The 23,265-nt window shown below is 46.8% G+C and overlaps 1 protein-coding gene across 1 annotated transcript in view; it reads left to right on the plus strand.

The window, feature by feature from the left end:
- ISM1 (isthmin 1) overlaps window positions 1-20,991 on the plus strand; it is a 190,442-nt gene extending 169,451 nt beyond the window's left edge. Inside the window, exons 5-6 of the mRNA XM_078649552.1 lie at window positions 3,832-3,921; window positions 19,303-20,991. Coding sequence (XP_078505678.1) covers window positions 3,832-3,921; window positions 19,303-19,820 — 608 coding nt within the window. The 3' untranslated portion in view covers window positions 19,821-20,991. The remainder of the gene's footprint in view (window positions 1-3,831; window positions 3,922-19,302) is intronic.
- The last annotated feature ends 2,274 nt before the right edge of the window (window positions 20,992-23,265 follow it).

Raw genomic sequence — 23,265 nt, forward strand, 5'->3', positions numbered from 1 at the left:
GAAAGTGTATATTGGACTCTTGTAACAAGGTGGTGAGGGGTTCCATGACTAGGTTGAACAAAGTTGGGGATAGGGAGGAACCTTGTGGGACGCCTAACGAAACAGGTATAGGCGAGGACATCAGGTTGTTACTCTTGAATTTCTGCGACCTGTTGTGTAGAAAGGAAGTGAACCATTTGAGGACTGTCCCAGATAGACCCATTCTTGTGTTTAGTAGTTCGAGTAAATTCTCATGCTTAACGGTGTCAAAAGCTGAAGAGAGATCAATAAGGATGAGGAGACAGGTATCATTTTGATCTAGCATTTGAAGGGCGTCGTCAATTATGTGTGTCATAGCCGTTTCAGTGCTGTGCCCCGCTCGGAAGCCTGATTGATGAGGATTGAGGAGGCCAAACTGGTCAATGTGTTTAGTCAATTGTAGTTGTGCGCATTTTTCCAACAATTTGGCGAGAGTGGGGATATTGGTAATGGGACGGTAGTTGTTTAAGTCAGAGGGGTCGGCTGTTGGTTTCTTTAGTAAAGGCGTGACTTGTCCTACTTTGAGGGAGTCAGGGATGGTTCCTTGTTGAAGTGAGCTGTTGATAATTTTAGTCCAGAGTGGTAGGAGCAGAGGAATAAAGTCCTTTACAACGTTAGCAGGGAGGGGGTCCGTGAGGTGATTGGATGGTTTAATGGTGCTGAGCAGTTTCCCTATTTCTTCTTCAGAGTAGGTGACAAAGGATGACCATGTGGCATTGTTTTTTCGTTCAGTGGATGCTATGCAATGAGGCTTGGAGTAGAGGCTTGCGTCAATGATGAGATCACTCTTTATGTTGTCAGTTTTTTGGATAAAGAAAGTGGAGAAGTCTTCACAGGAGGGAGCCTCGTGCATATTGCTGTGTGGCTGGGGTTGTTCCTTGCATTGAGTTCTGATTAGATCAAACAGTTTCCTCTGCCTATTCCTTGCCTGGTCGAGCTGGTGGCTGAAGAAAACTGTTTTTGATCGTTTAATTTTCCTGAAGTAGGCGTTTCTCTTTTTCTTTAGTGTTTTTAGATGCAGTGCAGAGGGAGCTGATCTCCAGGTGCGCTCTGCCATTCGCATGGCTCGTCGGTCCTCGTTGAGACTCCCGTCGTACCATGGGTTGGAGATTTTGGAAGATACCCTTTTTAGTTGCAAAGGTGCAGCCTCATCAATTATTGTGGTCATTGCGTTGAGATAGTGATCAGTCAAGCATTGCACGTCCGAGATGCCGGCAGGGGGAGCTAGGAGATTGCAGCTGTTAGGGGGTAGAGAGTTTGGTTTGAGTTTTCTCAGGTCTCTTTTCCAAATTTTGGGCTTGGTGGTTTGAGCTGGGTTAACTTTGACTTTTTCATTGATGTAGAATGTGACAATATGATGATCTGACCAGTCGCAGGGTTGGATCGATTCGAGTTGGATAGAGTCTTCTTTGGAGATGATAAGGTCGAGGATAGAGCCTTTCTCGTGGGTCGGGCTGTTGCATATTTGGGTTAGGTCAAGGGCCTTGAGGAAATTTTTAAGACTATTTACCACCGCGTTATTGTGATCGTTCCAGCGGAGGTTGAAGTCTCCGAGGTATATTTGGGTGAGCTTCCGTCCTGAGTTAGTTGAGATCATATCCATGATTTGTTGGGAGAAGATAGCGTTGTCCCCGGGTGGATGGTAAATGCCGTGAAGCGAGCATATCGGTTTGCCCTCACTGATAATATCGAGGCATATGTATTCACATGAAGTTGGGGAGGGTAGGGAGGAGGAGTTGACTTTCAGAACAGAGAGGTTGCTCCTGTGTATACATGCGATTCCACCACCTATTTTGCCGGGCCTGTCAAGTCTAATGATGTGATAGTTTGGCGGAACCAGGATGTCCATTATAGGTGTAGAGGATTCAGTTAGCCATGTTTCAGTCATGATGATTAGGTCAAGGTCCGATGATATGATGAGATCAGCGATGGCGGAGGAGTGTCTAGAGACCGATCTGCAGTTGAGGAGAGTGCATTTGAGACGTGGTGTGTCGAGGAAGGTAGAGGGTACTAGAGAGAGGGGGACTTTTCTAAGGTTATTAGGTATGGAGCTTCTGTTCCTTAGTGTAGGGGGTCTGAGGGGATTGGAGTGTATCGTGGGAATGGTGAGGTGTGTGGCGGATGAGTGGTGTAGGGGAGCTGGGTCATAGGAGCTGAGGAGGGTGTGGGTTTCGAGTTCCGTAAGAGGGTTGCGTGGGCGATAGGGGCGGTTGTTGCGATTGCGAACAGGGATTGAGGTCCAGTGAGGTGAGCGTAGAGTGAGAGAATCAGCAGGAAGGGTGGGGACCTGTTGGGGCGGTTGCTGCGATTGCGAGTAGGAATTTGAAGAGCGGTGTGTGAAGTGATGAGTGTGGGAATCGTCCGGAGGGAAGGGAGACCTGTTGGGAGGGGAGGAGGTAGTGGGTGATGGGTGTGTGGGGAGTAGTTCTTTGATGATGTGAATGTCTTCTTTGATCTGGGTGAGGGTGGCCATAATCAGGCCCAACGTGGGATAGGTGCTGGTGGTAGGGGGTGGGTGCGTCAGGGGTGAGTTCATAGTCTGGGAGTTGACATGCGGGTCGGGGGGAGGGCTGGTGTCCGTGCTAGGCTCCGTGGAGTGGGCCCCGAGGTGAGATTTTTTGGGAGGGGGGGGGTGTCATTGAGGTAGGGAGTGGTGTTGTTGGATCAGGGAGGACGTTTGCAGTATAGGTGAGGACCTTGGAGGTAGGCGGAGAGAGCCGGGCGGGGGATAATTGCATATTAATGGTGGCGGGGGTGCACGTGGGGTAATGGGGGCTGAGAATGGGGGGGGAGATGTGGTTCGAGTTGGTCCTGTTGTGGGGAGGTGTTGAATTTAAGACGGTGGCGTGTTCTGTATGTTTGGTTAGAGAGTGGTAGCTGGGGCTGAGAATGGGGGGGGATAAGGGGTGTGGGGATAGAGGGTGGGATTTGTCGTTGTGAGCGTGAGCGTCGGGCTGTTGCTGGACTAAGTTATGCTTGTTGTGTGTGGGAGCTGTGATGTCAGGGGTGGTAGGAGTGGGTGTAGTAAGAGTAGTGTGTGTGGTGGTCCGAGGGGAGGTAGGGAGGGTGGGTGTGTCGATGTATTGTGGGGAGAGATCTGTGTCTGTGATTACGGAGTGTGTGGTAGCTACAGCCGGAGGGATATTGACTAGGGTGCAGGGGGTAAATGTGCGGTGCGTGTCGTTCTGGAGCTGAACTATGTTAGAGGTGTTGTGTGTGGGTGTTGTGTGGTGAAGGGTGGTGGGACTGGTGCTAAGAGTGGCGGTCTGAGCATTGGAGAGGTGCTCTTTGAAGGCGGGGAACAGGTTGTCTAGTAGTTCCAGGTTCCTGTCACTGGATTGCATTAGTACAATCCCGTTGTTGTAAATAGTAATGGTGGCCCTGCCTTGGAGGAGTTGGGATGGTATTATGGTTAGTGTAAGGCCATAAGCTGATTTCCTGGAGGAGGAGACGGTGAGTAAGGAGAGGAACGCTTTTCTCCACTGCGCTCTGCGTGTGGTGTGGAAGATGATATCGGTGTTCAGGGATCCGTTGACTGGTGAGAAGTAGGAGTCGGCAAAGGGAGTTTCCGGGTGGGACCTCAAGCAGTTGTGTTTGAAGCGTTTAGCGGCTTTCTTGGTGAGTAAGGGTGGATAGTTGATTTTATATGTGTGCTTGCCAATGAGATCCATGTTGGGATGGCGGTTTGGGTGAAAATGGGAAGAGGAACAAGGGTGGTACCCGTGTGCAATAAAACAGATGCAAGCAGTAAATTAACTGGGAACAAAAGTGCCAATATTATAATCTTAATATGCTTTACAATTTGTATCATAGGGATCGAAGACACCTTTAGAACTGCTGCTACAGAAGTGAGCCTGCTGGCAGGTACTGAAAGCTTCAATGCCACAAAACTCTTCGGACTTGGTAAGTTATTGCCATTTGGAATTGCTCAATTATAAAATAATGATTTGGTTACAGTATGGGGACTTCCGTTTCAGACTCCTACATCAAAAGAACTAGCAACCCTGGACCCACCTAAATAAAAAAAAAAACACAGATGATTTGTTCAACAGTACATGGTTTAGTGGTCTTGGGCGTAAAAAGCCCATGTACACCTCTGGAAGGTTTACTATGAACATGTGTGATCAATGACTTGAAAAACGCATGGTAAAAAGACCTGCGCTCTTTTTGTGTGTAAATTATTGAGCTTCTTAGAACTTTCTAAAGGTTCCTTATGGGAAGTCCGGGTAAGTAGTGCCTACTATGGCAGAAATAAGACCAGAGGACTCTTATCTCAACCATATATATGAGTGTGTGTGTGTGTGTGTGCTGTGATTAAGGGTAAGTTCAGGCTCTGTTCTTGCAGGAGTGTATTTATGTGGCTTTCATTCCACTTGCTACACGGTTAGCACCTGGACAAACATAGTAACTCAAACAGAGGGATGATCGTCTTTCTCTTCCTCCTAAATGACCCTTAGTTCCAAAGTAAAATGAGCATACCATACACCTTCTAAGAAATGTCCCTCATGCAGTTGCATTAAGATCTTCTTTTCATATGAGACAAGTCATCTGGGCTTCAGGGTAGCAACGGGCGAGGTTAGGCTGGCAATAATTGTTGCGCCGAATTCTGGGGCGTATGAAAATAGGGGTTTGATACCATGGGAAGGACACACTCATTATTGCCAAGGCCCAATTTCCTTGAACATGGCATTACCTTCAATAGGTCTTTCCTTTTGAATTCTGTGGAAGGCATCGATTAAGTTTTGGGGACATTAGCTGCTGCAGGTCGCCTATATAGGCAATGTCACAAATTTCAGCAGATGTAAGTCTATGAAATTGAATGCTGGTCACATATGATCAGAGAAGTATTTTCACCACTTATTTTTAACTCCGTTCAATTTACTTGCATGTTTTGTTCAATTTCTGTCCAAGACTGATTTTGTTGGAAAAGTACTTGCCTGTCCTTGGTGACCTCTGTACTTAGGTTAGGCGCACGGTTTACTCACTACTAGAACATTTTTCGCTGATGCTTTGAAAGGTTGGACAACAAAGTTTGTCACCTTGCTGATTGATGGTGGGGATTTCATGAGCCCCTGCAAAGCTTTGGTCTCCTGCTCGATATCACTTCCATTGTGTGGACTCCTTGACATTTGTTTTATTTACGCCACACTTTAACCTCCCACTCAAGGGAGCCAAGAACTGACGGACTGCCCTGGATTTGGATCAGAAGATGGAGAGCTCAGAATATCAGACAACTGATAACCCCACTGGGGGGCTTCCAGTTTACGTCTCCTTTTGACCTTTGCAAATATTTGATAAGGATGATGAAAGCGCGCTGCCAGTTGTCACTATACAGGAACAGCACTTGAACTAAGCAAACCTGCCTCCTCTCACTTTGCACACATCAAACGGGATCAGTTGTTTTATTGACTGTTTCAACTCCAGCAGTGGGATGACCCACTTCCGCCAAGTGTGTGTGCGACTGTACGTGCGAGCGTGCGTGTTCTCGCGAGGCTACGTTTATTGGCGTCACTTGTAACAATAATGTATGATCTCTTACAACGCCTAGTGTGTCAAATCATCTACGTATAGTGGATTGTGAACGTACCCGAGTGGCATCTGTATATTTGTGTGATCCATGATTATTTTGGTGTGCTCGCAGGGTGTTGTATAAATGTGAAATAAGAATTAGCGCGGTATTTTATTTGGTGGTTGGTCATCCGACCAGCCCTTAATTCTGGCATAAGAATGCATTTGTTCTGCTGTGTGTGTGTTTTTGTGTGTGATCCTCTTACGTCACACGTACACAGCCGGCGTGTTCGTTTAATCATTTTCGGTAACGTTTTCGAGGAAGGAAGACTGTAGGAGAATAAATTCGATGTTTGTACGTTAAGTGGCAAACTGGTTTAACACTGAAACAACTATGAGCGTGACTACATTTTTTTGTAGCTTTTCTGAGTTTATGAATCGTTTTAGCTGTATGTGAGCATGTATCTGTGTGAGTGACGCGCAGAACATACATACGTATATCAATGATTAACTGTGTGTCTGTGGGTTTTTTGGGGGAACATTTTAGGAGCTGGTGATTTCGGTGTCCTTTTCTCTTCGAGAGGTTTCTGTTCATGACCAGCGCACAAGCACAGGCTGTAAACTCCCTAATATCTGTGAAGTACACGCACTCAACAGATATTTTACATGTCTTTTTGTTCTAGTGCTTATTTTGCAGATTTTGAAGTTTGAAATGTGCATCTCATGCAAGCATAGATATTTCTTTCTTCCACCACACAGTCGTTCTATTTATCTTATAATCTTTTCATACCGTTTTGAGGACGAGGTGTGATCCTTTGTCTTTGAGACTGTGTCTGAAGGAAGAACAGGAGTCTGACAGTTAAGCCAAGAGATGTCAAAAATTAGGGAACAGCAGCACCTGTTATTTACTGTGCTCAGAAACGGCAGAAGCAAGGTATGAAGCACTGACTAGACAAAAATAATTGTATGTAGAAATCCTACACACGCTAGCTAGAAGTTTAGGTAGGTGGGACATTTCCAACCAGTGTTCATGGACAGTACATGGAATTATGTCAAAGCTTGTTATCCTTCCCTGATCTCAGAGTTAGGCTTTCTCTCTTCACTTTGGGGCTTCTGCTTTCGGGCGAGGCTTGCTCTGTTTAGTTCACTGGTAGGAGGTTAATAATTTACACAAATAATGTACGCCCTTTCAAATGCTTGGTCAATTTGCATAGCAATTTACTTGCCCAAACCAATTAAAGTGTCACTGGTGTTCTAGTAAGTGACTTGCCTCAGAAGTTTTCTCAGTGATAGAATTTAAGGTGTACGGCGTAAAAAGCATGTACTTCCCCAGAGGTTTGCCACTTTTTCATTTTCGTTCAACAACATCACGTTTTCATTTTCTTTTCTGAAGGAGCTACAATGTCAAAGTTTTTCTTCCAAAATTCAATTTTTTACCAATGCAGGTTCATCCTTTTGCAACAACTCAGTAGTGGTACAGGGTGAGTCAGTGGCAGCTAGTGTCATTGCTGCTTTCATGTAGTAAACATACACACATTCTATCCTTTATCCTAATCCAATCTGTATTGAAGTAAGTTCTGAGGAAATATACTCCTAGTCAGGCAGAGACTTTGTGGTGGATGTTTGACCAATAAGGACCATTATTTCTTTTAGGGGATACCACCTTCAGCAGCAGTTGTATACACTAATCAGTCCCCCTAGACTGGTACACCCTACCTTCGTTTTGCATGGCCGATCTCAAGTCTTTGTTTCCCCTTGTTTGATAAAACTGACCTTAGCATGATCATCGCACACTGTGTTGTTTTATTTTAGGTGTGTACTTAAGATATGTGTTAGAATTGAACTGTATCAATACCATGTTAGTGCCAAAGACCTATGGTCTGGGTATGGTATAACGTGTAATTCCATCACTCGTGTACTTTAAGCAGAATAATATCTGTTGCCAGGTTAAGTGGGAATGGCTACATATATTTCCAGCCATCATTCGTGATGCTTACTTCTCATCTTGCCTCTAAAATGTGAGATTTGGGGGTGTGGCCAAGAATGCAGATGAGTAAAACGTGGGTCCGCCCCTCTGCCCCAGCTAAAGATCCACCTAGCAATAACCTGTGGACTGCAAGTGCTCCACATTCTTTGCTCTGCAGCAAACAAAGCATGAAAATGTGTGGCATCCACACACTAGAGGCGACCTGGAGGATCTTACCAAAGATCAGCCACGGACCACAGTGGGACATCCAAGCAGATTTGCACTGAGCAGGACTGTGGGCATTGAAATGTTGCCTGAGGAGATGGTGAACTGCAAGCAGTGAGGTCCTCCGGTAACCAATATCCCAGTATAGAGGCAGCATTCCTCTGGTTCAGGGACGGGGTGGGGTGACGACGATTGAAAGATAACCTTGCAAAACACAGCCAGTGATCATCTGTAGCAGACCTCCACTGGAGGCCAGCAACAATGGCAGGTGGAGATCAGAGACGTGGCCCAGCCTTAGGTAGAGGCAGGCGTGTGCTGGAGAGGTGCAGTAGGGGATGCAGTGGAGTTGCCACACACAGGGTAGTGGTAAAAAAAGCAGCCGGACCGGACCATAGGTGAGTGACAACTGCAAAGTCGGCTTATTTGGATAGACGACTTTGTTTTGGATCAGGACAAATACAAAATGCAGGTGGCACTCAAGAGACTAAATGATGGGGGGGGGCACAGGATAAGTAAGCACGGGCTGTTAGTCACCCCAGCAGGCAAGTGAGACAGAGATGAGTGACAAGAGAGAGTGAGGGAGTGAGGGAAAAGCAACAGATCCTTCTTGATTGAAAGCAGGACATTCTGAAGGCAAAGTACTAGCGTGCCAAGTTAATTAAGGAATTGCAAATTGTGATTCCTTAAATACAATTCTGGAAGCACCAGAAATCAGCTTTTTGGCCTTAAGGAATTGCAAATGACTTTTTAAAAAAAAATCAAAAAAGGGGGCGTGGCCAAGATGGCGGAGTGAGTGGACGGAGGGTTCCTGAGCTCCCGTCGATGGCCCACTAAGCACCTTTGGGCCGTTACAGCGTCAAGTAACTGCAGCGAAGGGGTCGCCTTGCTCTGAGGGGGCCTCGGAGGGCTTGATGGTGGAGGAGGGTTCTGCCAGGACCTAGATTAACGCCTGGGAGCCGGAGAGGCCCGGGAGGCGGCCTAACTGAAGAACCCCGGGGAGCGGTGCGGCCAGGCCGGGGTGCCCGATAAGAGGCGGCGGAGCAGCCGGCGGTCGAAGCGATCATCACGGAAGGTCCGGGCTGGCTTTGCCCGGCGGGAGATTGCGGCTGGCTGGGAGGGGTCCGCTGCGGACCCGAAGACCTCGTTGAGCGGTAGCGGGGCCGCCATTTTGAGGCTGCCGCCGCTCGTGGACTCTGACACCGGCACTGAGTGTTGCCGGGGCGGTTCGGCGGCAGGAGACGGAGCTGGGGCCCGCCGGAGGCAGTAACAGCATGCCGACAGCCAAAGCCCCTCGGCCTCGGAGCTTAAGTGGGCCCAGCAGGATCCGCCATTGGCAGCATTGCACGTGGGGTGCTACCCGGAACAGCGCAGGTCGAGAGGCGGGCACCTGGGGAGTGTGGAGGCGACAATCCCCGCTGTAGGAGGTGAGCGCTGGGCAGCAGGTCCCCGCTGGGAGTTGGAGTGGGGTCGGGGACGTGAGAGTCCCCCGGGCACAGACTTGGCTAGTGTGGCCCCTACGGATGACAGGGGTGGGCCGGAAGAAGTTTGTACCGGACCGTGATAGCGCTTTGGCAGAGGCTGGGGGCCCTTTGGAGGGAATAGGCGGCTGGCAGAGAATAGCGGCGTACTTTAACTGAAGAGTCGACATGCTTGTGCACCAAGGCAGGGGTCAGCCGGAGGCCTGAGTGTGGGTGCGGTGGGCTCTGCACCCTACTGTGAGGGGCCAGGGATTGGAAGAGCTGTAGAGGCCCTAGCGGCGTCTTGGGAGAGGAGTGGGGGCCGCAGGCACATAGTGAGTTCGCCGTCGCTTCCTGGTCAGCGTAGTGGACAGAGAATTCATATGGGAGGAAAGCAGTTTTGGCGTGGCAAGGGAAGAGTGGTCAATCAGGCCCGACACCTCTGCGGCGGAAGGATCCCGGCCAGGCGGAGGCCTGAGAGTCTGGCAGGAGACAAAGAAGGTGGGTCTGCTGGTCGGGAGTCCATCGGATAGGGGGCTGTTCTGTGGAGAGCGGTCGCGTCAGGGATGGGTGATGTCCACTTCCAGGGGGCGCAGGGATAAAACCGTGAAGGATCTCTTTGCCAAGGTCCAGGTAAACAAACAGAGGGACGCCATGGCCGCTGCCGCACAACAGGCACCATCGGAGCCCACGCCGGGCTCGGAACCTATCACCAAAGCCTTTCTGGAGTCCTTATTCACGTGTCTGAGGGATGATATTCATACCCTTAAAAAAGAATTTACGAGTGAGCTTCGAGAGGCCCGCAGGGACCTGGACGGCATAGGGGAAAGGGTTGCAGAGTTTGATTCCAAGAGCGACAACACGGACACTGAACTTGCGGCTCTGCAACAAGAAATCATACAACTCAACGATCAGCAGGTTGATCTCCAGGCGCATCTGGAGGATCTGGAGAACCGCTCACGGCGGCACAACATAAGGATTCGCAATGTGCCAGTAAATGACGAAACGAAAGACCTGTTTCGCTAGGCAAGGGAACTTTTCAATCCTATCTTCGGGTGCCAGTTGGACTCCGAGCTGCGGCTGGATAGGGCCCACCGCGTGGGGATCCTGCGAGCCGCTGCGGCGGCCCCTCCGGACATCCTGGTCTGCGTGCAGGATTTTCGCATGAAGGAGGAGATCCTGCAGAGGTCCAGACAGATGCAGCCACTGACATTTCAAGGCTAGTCACCGGTCCTTTTCCAGGACCTCTCGGCGCTCAACTTGCAAAAGCACAGGCTCTTTAGGCCTGTTACAGCAGCAGAAAATCTCTTGTAATTGGGGCCACACTTTCCACCTGGTCTTTAAGTTGGAGAACAAACTATATCAGCTGCGTTCAGTCTCGGAGGCCTGCCGAGTATTGGGCATCGATCCACATGCAGAGGAACATGAGGCAGCGCGCCAGGAGGACGACCGGGAGGACTCCAAGCCTCGGTGCTGCATGCAAGGTCGGCGATGGCGGGTGAAAAAGCCTCCGGCAGATGTGATTGCAGAGGGCCAGAGAGCTGCGGTAAAGGCGACCGCCTTGGACACTAATTCCCCTCAGACGGGCTGAATTTTGGGAAATATCTAAGCCTGCTGGCCTACCTTTGTCTTCTCTTTCTTTGCGGGGTCGTCGGCAGGAGGGGGAGCGGTGGTGCGTTTCATGGGTTACCCCACTATACCATTTTTCCGGTCATCTGAGGATGAAAGACAATTTGGACATGTTTTGACTGTTTCTTTCTGGGGCTTTTGTTGGGGTAGGGTAGTCGGGGGGAGGGTTAGTTTGTTTCAATTTCACAAGGCCTTATTGGGAGGGCACAGAGCACTGTCCACACTTGCCCTTGAGGTGCGGGGCTTACCCCATTTGCCCCTTTCACAGTTCGCAAGATCTTATTGGCACTTTCTGGTATCTAATACGTAATGCCTAACACTGAACCTAAGATCCTTACGTTGAATGTCAGGGGGTTAAATAACCCGGTGAAGCACAAGGCAGTCCTTTCTTTGCTAGAGCACTCGCAGGCCGATATCTGCCTCCTAAAGGAGACCCATCTATTGCAGAGAGATTGCCACCGCCTTAGGTCTCGTAGTTTTCCCTTTCAATTTTTTTCCTCCGCTACCACGAAGTCCGCAGGTGTTGCGATTTTGGTGACCCATCGATTTCGGGGTAAGGTCCTGCAAAAGGGGGCTGAGATAAAGGGAGGCTATTGACATATAGGTTCTCCTTGGGCTCTCCAGTGTTCACTATAGGTTCGGTGTATGCTCCTAATGAGGGTCAGGAGAAATGTTTTAATCTTGCACTTAGTGAGGCTTCCAGTACAACGGATTGCCATGTCCTACTGGGAGGGGGCCTTAATTTAGTTTTTGACAACTACCTGGATAGGTCCTGTCAACGTACTTCTCAGTCGGGAGCACTCTCCTCGGAAGGGTTCACTCGTTTGCGGGAGATGGGTTTGGTAGACCTCTGGCGCTGCTGCCACCTGGGAAATGGGGAATACACCTATTACTCCAATGCACACAAGACATATGCTCGCTTAGATTATCTACTTGCTTCTACGGCACTCATGACAGGGGTGGAAATAGGGACTGCATCTCTATCGGATCATGCACCAGTGACAGTTGTGTTTTCCCTCCCACCTGTTTCACTTGTGACGCTGAGCTGGAAGCCTCGGGAAACACTGCTACATCGTAAGGAGGTAGTCACGTGTCTCCAGGGGGTCATAACTGACCATCTCGAGCACAATAGCAATACTAACACCACTCTGGCGACACAATGGGCAGCGTTAAAGGCAGTGTTGCGGAGGGAGCTCATTGCGGTTTCGGCGGCAGACAATGCCGAGTGCGCGCGTAAAAGAGAGGAGCTTACACGACAGACGAGGGAGCTGGAACAAATTCACCAGCGGACGGGGGCCCCCAGGGTTTGGAAACAACTTATGGCTATGTGGCACCAGTTTGCAGCGGTGGACCAGGACCGGGCAGAGTATGCTGCCTTGCGGTTGAAACACATTTTATACTGCGGGTGAATGGTGTGGGTGCCTGTTAGGAAATAGGCTGCGCGAGGTGCGACAGAGACAGACAGTGCAGGAGATTTACTCGCAGGGGCGTGGGCGAGTTACAGAAGACGCTGCTTTAGCCTCCGCCTTTAGCGATTTTTATGCCGCCCTTCATGCTGGGTCCTCCATTGAGTCATGTGTGGGGGAGTCCTTTCTCGCTTCCATCCCTCCCCCCGCACTTACGAAAGAGCAGGTGAACCTTTTGGATCGTGACATCAGGCCAGAAGAGGTCATCACAGCAATTTCTCGTCTAAAGCTGAATAAGGCGCCTGGGCCGGATGGCTACCCAGCAAGGTTTTTAGAAGACATTTTGTGCGCAAGTGACCCTCCTTTTGACGGCCCTTTTAAACTCATTTTCGGGGGCAGGGCGCGATCCCTGGAGACTTATTGGATGCTACTATCTCCGTCATCTCTAAACAAGGGAAAGACCGATCGCAATGTGGGGCGTACTGTCCAAATTCACTTCTCAACGTTGACCTTAAGCTTTATACGGGCATCCTAGCGGCACGGCTTGCGCCTTTTATGAGTGGTCTGATCGACCCGGAACAGGCCGGGTTCATCCCAGAACGCCAAACCGCTGACAATACCAAGAAGGCCCTGCACTTGATAGAGAAATCCACACGTACGACCGGAGAATTCATGATGCTGGCGATCGATGCCGAAAAGGCCTTCGATCGGGTCCATTGGCCCTTCCTGGAGCGGGTTCTGGTGAAGGCGGGCATGGGGGAGAAATTTCGCACTCTTGGTATAAATTGCTACAAGTTCCCAACCGCGACGGTCTGGGTCAATGGCTGTACCTCTCCCCGGTTTGCTATTGAACAGGGTACGAGACAGGGGTGCCCATTGTCGCCCCTGCTCTTTGCTCTATATATCGAGCGGCTAGCGCAGAGGCTGCGGCTGGATCCGAAGGTGCAGGGGATTAAATTTGGTGGGTATACACACACTAGAAGTTTGTACGCAGATGATGTGCTGCTCTCCTTGTCCCAGCCCAGGGAGTCCTTGCCGGCATGTCTCGAATCTCTTGAGGCGTTTGCACAGGCGGCGGGCTCGAAGGTCAACATGAGCAAGTCAGTCGCCCTAGACTTATCCTTGGACGGGCCCACGCAGACATTTTTACAGGAGTCCTTTCCTTTCCACTGGTCGACTAAAGCAATCCCATACTTGGGGATTCAGTTGGCTTCCACACTCTCAGATACGGTTCGGATTAATTACTCACGGCTGCTCCATGAGATCAAGCGGGAGCTAGGTAGATGGAGACACTTCCCCCTGTCGTGGCTGGGAAAAGTGGCGGCGGTAAAGATAACGATCCTTCCCCAGATTCTTTATTTATTCCGCACTATCCCTCTGCGGCCACCGATAGGCTGGATTTGCCAGACTCAATCGGAACTGGCTCAGTTCATCTGGAATGGTAGAAAACCTCGGATGAAGCTTAGACTTGCGACGCTTCCCCCTGAAAAGGGGGGTCTTGGCTTCCCGAACCTGCTTCTCTATTTTCAAGCGGCTCAGCTGCGCTTCCTCGTAGAGTGGAGCAGATGGGAGTCGGAGAAGCATTGGCTTTTTCAAGACCAAGCGGTTGCGGATTGCCCGCTTCAGGAGATCCCCTTTCTCCGCCGGCAACATAGACCCCCTAACCTGTACGCTTCGTACGTTACCAGGGTCCTCATGGAAGTATGGGATAGCACTAGCGTCAAACATGAGCTCACCTCTTTTCCGTCACCACTCACACTCTTGTTGGATAACCCTGATTTTACGCCAGGGCAAGACTCTGTGGCCTTTGCAAAATGGCGGCCGGCGGGGTGCTGCTCTTTGTATCATCTTTATGCGGAGGGGGGTGTGTTATCCTTTACGGATTCTGACAGGTGTATGGTCTGCCTGAGTTGTAACGGCTCAATTATCTTCAGGCGCGACATTGGGCACTTAACAGCCAGGTGCGATCCTCGGCCGACAGACGTCTGTGGCCATATGAGTACTGGTTAATCACACGGAAATCCGACAAAAAGCTTATCTCTGACCTATATAGAATGCTACAAGCTAAATACACGCACATATATAGTTCAGGAAAGGGAGTTGGGATGGATCCTCAGCCATAAAGAATGGGAGGATATCTATTACAGGGCCCGGCATTCTGCATATCACATGGACCTTACAGACACACTCACTAAGGACGCAATTTATTGGTATTATAAGCCGGAGAGGCTACATGAAATTGACCATTCCAGGGGGGTGACATGTTGGCAGGGGTGTGGAGAGTCGGGCACATTGGTCCACCTGCTCTGGGACTGTGGTCGGCTTCAGGGGTATTGTAAACAAATCCTGGTCGAGGTTGATGCCCATTTTGACACTGAGATCCCAAGGTTCCCTTCTTATGTACGGCTAGGGTTACCGAATCCCATCACATATCCACTGCGCTCCCGTAGGGGCCGCCTAATAGCTATTGCCTTGGGTTCTGCGATCCAGAACATCCTGTTGCATTGGCACACTGCACACACTCCCACGTTTCAGGGCTGGCTCCATCGTTTGTGGCATGTGCTGGGCATGGAGAAGCTCTCCCTAACATTGGCGGGAGAAGGTGCTAAATACTCTGAGCTGTGGCAACCCTTCTTGTCCTTGCTAGCCTCGGAGTTCCGAGAAGTTACGTGTCCTCGCTATCTGCGATTATTGCGTCTGTCAGATGTGGTGCAGCTGGGAAAGGGTTAAGGGGGCAGAGCCTCTGATAAAGGGGGGTAGTGGATTTGGAACTTGGGTGGTGGGTGGGTCGAGGGGGGATTGGGTGGGCGTGGGGGGGTGTTGGGTGTTTTTGATTTTCTTTGTCATTGGTAAAAACTGTTCTCATCTACAGTGTGATCATTCTTGGAATTGGTTCTATAGCGCACCCGGCTGTTTGTTTTACTGCCTGAGCTTTCTATTCTATAAAGTAATGTGGGGCCTGGGCCATTGTTGTTCATGTATGCATCCTGAAATGTCAATAAAGAAATTTAATACTAAAAAATCAAAAAAGTGCATATTTAAAGAAAATCTCAAATTACCACCAACTTGAAGTTGGTGGTAATTTCCAATTCCTTAAGGCCAAAGAGCACATTTTTGGTGCTTCCTGAATTACATTTAAGGAATTGTAATTTGTAATTCCTTAATTGCATTCCCAAAATAGAGAATCGCAAATTTTTCCTTTCTCTATTTTGTGATGGCCTTTTGGGATGATACATCCCAAAAGGTTTTTTCCATTTCGCGAACGGGCTGATTCTGAAAATCTGCCAGTTTGCAAACGGGAAAAAGGCTTGATACATATGGCCCATATAGGATTTGCAAATTTTTTAGCAAATCCTACATACGTTGCATTTTGCAATTCTCTAATTGCGATTCGCTAAAAATCGCAATTTGAGAATCGCAAAACTCTTTTTTGATACATATGGCCCTTAGTACCTAATTGTAACAAAGTTAAGTTTGGACTGAGAGCAGCTATACGATCAGAGGACGGCAGCATACAAAGTTAGTAATTTTTCATTCTCTGCAGCACCTGCACTCTGGAAAGCGGGAGTTTGCACACTGTTCACTGGTGCACAAGACCTATATAGACATGATAATTATAGACCACACCCTGGGCAACCTCCACCTGAGGATCGGACATGGGGTCATGAAGCATGCACCAGTAATATGAATTTTACCATGGAGGCTGGGATTACAGGTTCAGGGTCCCACATGGTGTCTGAATGAGCCCCTTCTTAAAGACCTAGTCTGTAAACATGCAAAGAAAATCCAGATCAAAGAGTACCTTTTTTATCGGCACATGGGAATGCGATGTGCCTATAGTATAGTACTCACATAAGGCAGTCTTGAGAGGGACATGTATAGCTGAAGCAAGCAGGCATAAGAAACTATGCAAGACAAAGATGGCTACTCTCTAGAAGGAACATAAGGATCTAGAACAGTGCCATCAGCCAACACTCTCTCATAAAAAAACATAACACAAGCTTCTGTCGAATAAAGGGCATATGAGACTCCTGGAGCTTAAAAATGCAGAATACACATTAAATGAATAAACACTATTGTGACAGGGGCAATAAGACCGGGAGGCTGTTGGCAACTACGCCTAAGAAAAAAAGCCCCAGTTTTATATGGGAGTTATGACAGGATTGGGGTTTTAGATCTGCAGGGTCTTCTGGATAACAGTGTCAACCTAGAGAATTTAATAGAAGCTATAAAAAGCCTTAAAATATGTAAGTCCCCAGTGCCTGATACCCTCCCATATTCAAGAATTTCTCGGCAGGGAAGTCCCCAGGGCCTGATACCCCCTGCCCTGTTCTTTAAGAAATTCTGGCCAGCACGGTAAAGACATTGATGCAGGGAGAGACCCTCAGGAATGTGGGTCCTCCAGACTCCTATCTCGCCTAAACACTGATGTAAAAGCATTTGTGAACGTTCTAACATGCAGCTTGAAAGAGGCAATGCCCCAATTTGTGGACCCTAATCAGTGCCGGACTGGGAACACAAACCAGCCCTGGCAGTTCAGCTGGACCGGCCGGGGGGGGAAGGGGGGCACTAGTGAGAAGCACTGCTGCCGGCTGATTTAGCACTGCTGCCGCTTTTGTTACAGAGGGCGGCCGATACTGCAGCACTTATGCAAAACAGGCCCCCAGTAACAAAACCAGCCCCCACATCTCGAAAACCGTCTCCCACCCTTCCGGCCCATCTGTTAAACACTCAGTGCCTGCTATGGCTAGTCCGGCCCTGACCCTGATCAATCGGGTTTTATAGTATAACATCAAATGAGGAATAATACAGGGAAAAGTACTACATTTGATTGATCTAACAAACAAACGGAAGTAAAATACAATGCTGTTAATTTTGGATACGGAAAAAGCATTCAGTAGAGCTTTTTGCTTAATTTGAGCGGCTTGTTGCAGGTGGGTCCCGTCGGCGTTTATTTTTCCTCATCAGACTTTGACTCAGAGCAAGATAGAGAAAAACACACAAGTGGGAAAGGAGGAGGAAAGGTTTACGAGCCATGAAATGTGGCACATTAACCCACAAAATAATCATGGCATGCTCCTTCAGCTCTATGGCCAGCATTTGCAAAAAGAGCAGGAATTTCCCAATAGTCCACAGTTAGCATGAAACTTGGTAGGGATGGCCAACGTACCCTTTGCTTTTGGTGTATTATTTAGAAAACCCCTTCCGTAATACATAAACGAATTGGTGGACATCAAAGGTCTAAAACTAGGTATAGATGAATTGAAGGTGTCCCTGTTTTCGGATGATATATATATATCTTCTGTGAAAATCAAGTATTGGCTGCCACAGTTGCAGAAGGTGTTAGTTCTGACTATATAATGCTTCCACTTTCCCTATTTTTGAAAACATGAATAAGTATGGTCTTCAGCAAGGTTTGCAAGCACATCTTTGCATACGTATATAAATTGAGTGGTTGTCTAGGTTAATACCACAATGTCCACTTCCAAAGTGGGTGTAGAACATTCCAACGTTTAGTTAAAGTTTTAACATGCAAACTGTTGCTTGACCTCGTTGTTGCATGCTTCCTTTAACTTATATATTTAACAGAAACTTCAGGAAGGTTTATGTCTTCAGTTAATACGCAAACTGTCAATTCAAAAGAACTACTCAGTTTGAGAGGGGTTCCGCTTAAAAACTCTCCAGTTTAAGCAAAAATTGATCCTTTTACAGTTCACAATGGATACCTTTGAATTTGTTATGATTTTTGTATGGAAATCGCCCTTCATTTTTCTATAACTTGACTTCCATTGGGCTTCGGTGAAAATTGTGCAATGTATGCAGCACTCACTTATAGGGCATACTCTTGCTCTAAAGATGCCGTAGTTCTCATACCTGTGTTTCAAGATACAACATTTACATTGTTGTGACTGCTCTCAACCACCTGTCACACAGTACATTCACATTTCACCAGTCCTACTTGAATGTCGTCTGTGTGAGTGGAAAATGGAAAATTACACAGTTACTTCAGTGCTGCAAAATATGGAATCCGGACTGTTCACATGAGTACTATTCAACAAGGGTCCAACTTTTAAACCTTCAGTGCATGTCCTAAAGACTGATTTTGATCTCCAGAACATGGAATCGTTCTCAAGATAAGCTTGGGATATGCCCCATGTAACTACCCAAAAAAGCATCTTCACTTTCCAAGTGACTTAAGTTCTCCTTCACCTCTGCACCAACTTCAGTGTCCCACAGGCTTTCAGTCTGGCTTAAACAGTTCTGAACAACAGCACTTGAGATATATAGCATACAGAGAAACTATACTAGAAATAAACCTTGGTGAAATGCAATTCCCAATGAGTAACAATACAAATGTTGCTTCTCCAGACGACGCTGAGAATGGTTTGCAGTACATCAACATCCCTCCTACTAAGTAGCCATTTCCAGTGCTTAATTTGTAAAAATCCAGCCATTTCCCCAGCAAGTGCTTCCAATGCCAGTATCGACACTACTACTAACCATCACACTCCTTCCTATAAGTGTGACATTTTAGACTGTACTGTTTCAGGCCCCAAAGCTATAAGAATTGGTTGAGCAAATGTTAGCCATTTTTAATGTATATCGAATTAATAAACCTTTGTGCTTATCTCAAATGAGATAAACAGCGCCACCATGTGGTAGACTGTCATAAGAGCCTGTGTTGACAATTAAGTGCCAGTGCCGAACGCCGGAAACCACTTGCTCAAATTAAGCACTGGCCATTTCTATGCAATCACTTGAGATATTAATTTCATAGGCACAACAATGAGTTTCATATTTATGTTACCAAACACTGTTTGCAGTTATCTGGATGATTTCATTGTACAGTTGTTAGTCCTATGCAGTCTCCCTCAGTTTGCCAAGCTGAACAAGGATAGCACACAGTAACAGTAGTAAATGACCTGGTCAAAGCCCTGCAGCACTAAAAACACCATTTATTACAAATGAATTTAAAAGGCTGATAAACCAATGGCAGTAATTCCCCTAGTGGACAAATAGAGTTTGTGTATGTTTGCTAATTTGCTAATTGTGATTTTTTCTTTTCTTCTCCTTTCTCTTTTTTTGGGTTCAGACGTAGACAGCTGTGAGAGGTGGATGGGCTGCAAAAGTGAATTCCTACAGAAGTATATGCACAAAGTTGCCACAGACCTACCCAGCTGCCTTTGCGCATACCCAACTGAAGTGGCCTACAGCACAGCCGAGATCCAGGACCGAATAAAACAGAAGGACTTCCGCTGGAAGGATGCAAGTGGTGCCAAAGAAAAACTAGAAATCTACAAGCCTACTGCAAGATATTGCATCCGATCCATGCTTTCCTTGGAAAGCACCACATTGGCTGCACAGCACTGTTGCTATGACGACAACATGCAGTTGATTACAAGGGGTAAAGGTGCAGGATCTCCAAATTTGATCAGTGTAGAATTCTCTGCGGAGCTCCATTACAAGGTAGACATTTTGCCCTGGATCCTATGCAAGGGAGACTGGAGCAGATACAATACGGCTCGGCCTCCGAATAATGGTCAAAAATGTAGTGAAAACCCATCTGACGAAGACTATTACAAGCAGTTACAAGAGGCTAGAGAATACTAAAGGAAACCTTCTCCGAGTTACATAAAGGATGGTTTCATTTTTCATTCATCACATTAAGATGATGCATTGAATACTGGAAACAGGGTTGAGCAAAATATTATCCGGCGTGTATGGATGTGCACCTACATCTCTCATATAAATATACACAGGCTTGTATATTTTTTGCGTATGCATGTCTAAATTACTCGCATACTCTCATAATACCAAAATACAGAGTTTTATACATTGTAATGTGTACAATATGGATTTATTTCACAATATTTTTAACAACTTTTAAATGTTAAAAAAAATACGAATTATTACTCCGAGGTAAAAGCTTAAGGGTTCTTACTTGTGACTATTAATCGGGTCATCGCTACATATTACCGTATTGAACTATTCAAATGTTCATTCTTTTAATAGGACAGTGACTGTCAGTACGGAATACCACTGTCACTGGAGATGTTTTTCTGGGAATCTACACCTTTGGAAGAGGGAAGGAGGTGGCAACCCTGCCCTCTGGACTGTCAGGAAACAAAACGAGGTACCTTGAAACAAAATGGAGGCAGCATCGAGGGGGGCACGGTCTAGCTTTAATAGGAAGCAGTATTCGAATGTGGTATTTCTCTGAGGCGTTATGGCTTCTTTCTTTGGACAAACCAGGTGAGCTAAACGTTTCATTCATGAGGTTTACTTTTTATTCCTGAGGAGTATTCGCTAAAAGAGACCAACTGCCACCATTCAGCCGTAGAGTAATGGAAATTCTTTGTGTGGGACTTTCCGCAAAGACTTAAGGCACAAAGAAATAATGAGTGCTTTTCAAGAAAACAAGGACAATAAATGTAATTTTACAGTTTATATTAGTAAAGTATATTCAGAGTCTTACGATATCGTGTTCAGCACAAGCCAAAAAGAGAGTATTATACTAAAAGAGGTATTGTTTAAAACAGCAGAACAGCTGTGGAGCGGGGTAAAGTAGGTATTTACTGTAAATAAACAAATCCTGCCTTCTTTTTGTAAAGTATTTATTAAGTTCACGTTTTATATTGCATTGGGCATGTTAATTACTGGTATATGTTCACATAGGAAACAATTCATTTCGTGCGAGCAAAAAAGATATTTCCAAAATGAAAAAATGTTTGTAGATCATGGCGCCAAGAGAATCTATAAATTAAAATCATAATCAAAATTGTGTTCTGCATTCTGTAAAGCTCTTTTTATTGCACGTTTTTTCAGCCCACGAGACAAAAATCCTGTTGATGTAGTATTTCGGCGACAAGAAAGTAAAATGAGGAGTGTATTTTATTGAAAGGGGTTACTTTTTAGTTATGAGCTGTTTCTTTTGCTTTCTAAAACCATTTTCTCAATTTGATGGCACCCTTCCATGCTGTAGAATGCATTTTAGAATTATATTAACCTTTTAATATAATTATGAGTTGGCAACTCTGCAGCCCTTTCTAAAGATGAATAAATATTTGATTAGCAGCCCTCTTCAGACAGTAGACCTTATGCTGCTATCATGGACAGTCTTCAGATGGAGAAGCGAGCCTCCCCCCCCCCCCTTGTTTGTCCGGCATTGGAGCCTACGTGTCTCGACTGTGTGGTGTTTGGCCAACAGTCCAACTAGTGAAGTAGGATAGTGTGACAGGGTGAACTAATAAAAAGAATGTAGACAAGATCAACAAGTCTGAATCAAACTCCGAACAGCACAGCTGGGAGAGTGGCTCCCCGGGTCAGCAGAAACATTCCTACATGATGCTTCCATAGGTCTCATGTTCCCTCAAATATATTTACATCTGAGGCACTGCTGACTGCACCAAAGATGTGCAGCCATCGCACAGCATGTCAGGGGCCATTATTATAAAGGCCTGCTATAAAGCATCCGTCGACCCATAGTGACTGGTATCACAAACGTGAACACTGGAAAAGGCAAGATCCCTGCTACAGTTTTGGGCTGACTGGTGTCTTAAATGGTTGAAGAGCTGGAGCCGCGATATTTTATCACTTGTGAGAGTGCTAAATTGTTGTCTGTCACTGGAACTTTAAAGAATAGTGCTGCTTTTGGCTGTAAACGTAGCAGCATTTGTTGACATGGCAAAGCACAACAAAATAAACACCAAATAAAAAAACAAACATAAAATAACACAACTTAACAGTCGCAACAAAATGCTGCACAACAACCATTGTACAACACCAATAACAAAATGCAACAATGGAGCAGAAACATACAACAGAACAAAAACACAATCACAAAATGCAACATAAAATATGTACAATTATCCTTTTCACCCACAATCCCCTCCACGAGTTTGCTTTTGTGATACTGTGGTAAAAGGTGTTGCCACCAAGCACTGTCGTCCTCTTACCTGCGTGGACTTACAATAGCATCAGTCAAAAAAGTTTCTGACCCAGTCTACTTTGTTGCAAAATCGATCTCATGTTAGTGCAGTGGGACATGTGGAGTGACAATTCGAGAATAAAAGCAGATGGAAGAATTTTTCATTATCAAACGTAGAGAAGCTATGCCATAATGCTATGGGTGCGGATGTCGCGCATCATATTCGCCTGAGTGACCCTCCGAGGCTAAGGCACTTCTGAGGTGGAGATGTTACACATTACCAGCCTATACAACACGGAGAACTTTTTGACATTCTTTCTAATTCTGGTTTTGTGTACACAAGCCTTTAACTAGAATTAAAAATAAACATGCTTCCTAAACTCACATGAGATTAAAACACAGCATAGGGAGAGAGCGGAAATGTGCCATATCTACTAAGATATGACGCATTTCTGTTCGTTCCCCGATCTGGTGCACTATGTGCTGCCTGGCGCCAACACAGGCATCCTTGCGCCACGGTTGAAGGGTGCTTGCGTTAAGAGCAGTTTTGTTTTTGTGAAGGGATTCCTTTCTTCACAGAAACAATCTTTAAAGGCTTATTCCGCTTTCAGTGTGTGCTGCAGAATGCAACACATATGGAAAGAGGGAATAACAAGGAGAAATACGTTTTGCAGCTGAATCTTATCTGGATTCACATGATGTGCGTTATTCCGCCAACTACTGGTTGGGTCTGGAATTCCCCCCCTTGTGTTTTAGTCCTCGTTCTCTTTCCTTTAAAAAAAAACGTTTTTGGGTGCTGACCATCCCCACCATTTGGTATCTAGTCCAACCTCTCCAAACATCAGATGACCCTCCCCGGAAGCCTCTACGTTTGGTTGCCATAGTCAGATTCTTCTTTCCGCCATTGAGTCTGAAAGCATTGCTGAAGGCTCTCCAATTGCTGAAAGAAGAGGGGTATACTGAATGTTCGTCAAAGACAATGCAGAAGTTCCAGGGGGATACCATCTAGACTGTGAGCCGATTGTGGAAAATCCAGTCTGATTTATTTTCCAACTGAAGGAAGTGACCCCATTAGGGCCACCGGGTCACTCGCGACCACCTCTCAGCCTTCCATACAAATTAAGGATC

This window comes from Lissotriton helveticus, chromosome 6 (assembly GCF_964261635.1).
Source record: "Lissotriton helveticus chromosome 6, aLisHel1.1, whole genome shotgun sequence".
Taxonomy (NCBI): domain Eukaryota; kingdom Metazoa; phylum Chordata; class Amphibia; order Caudata; family Salamandridae; genus Lissotriton; species Lissotriton helveticus.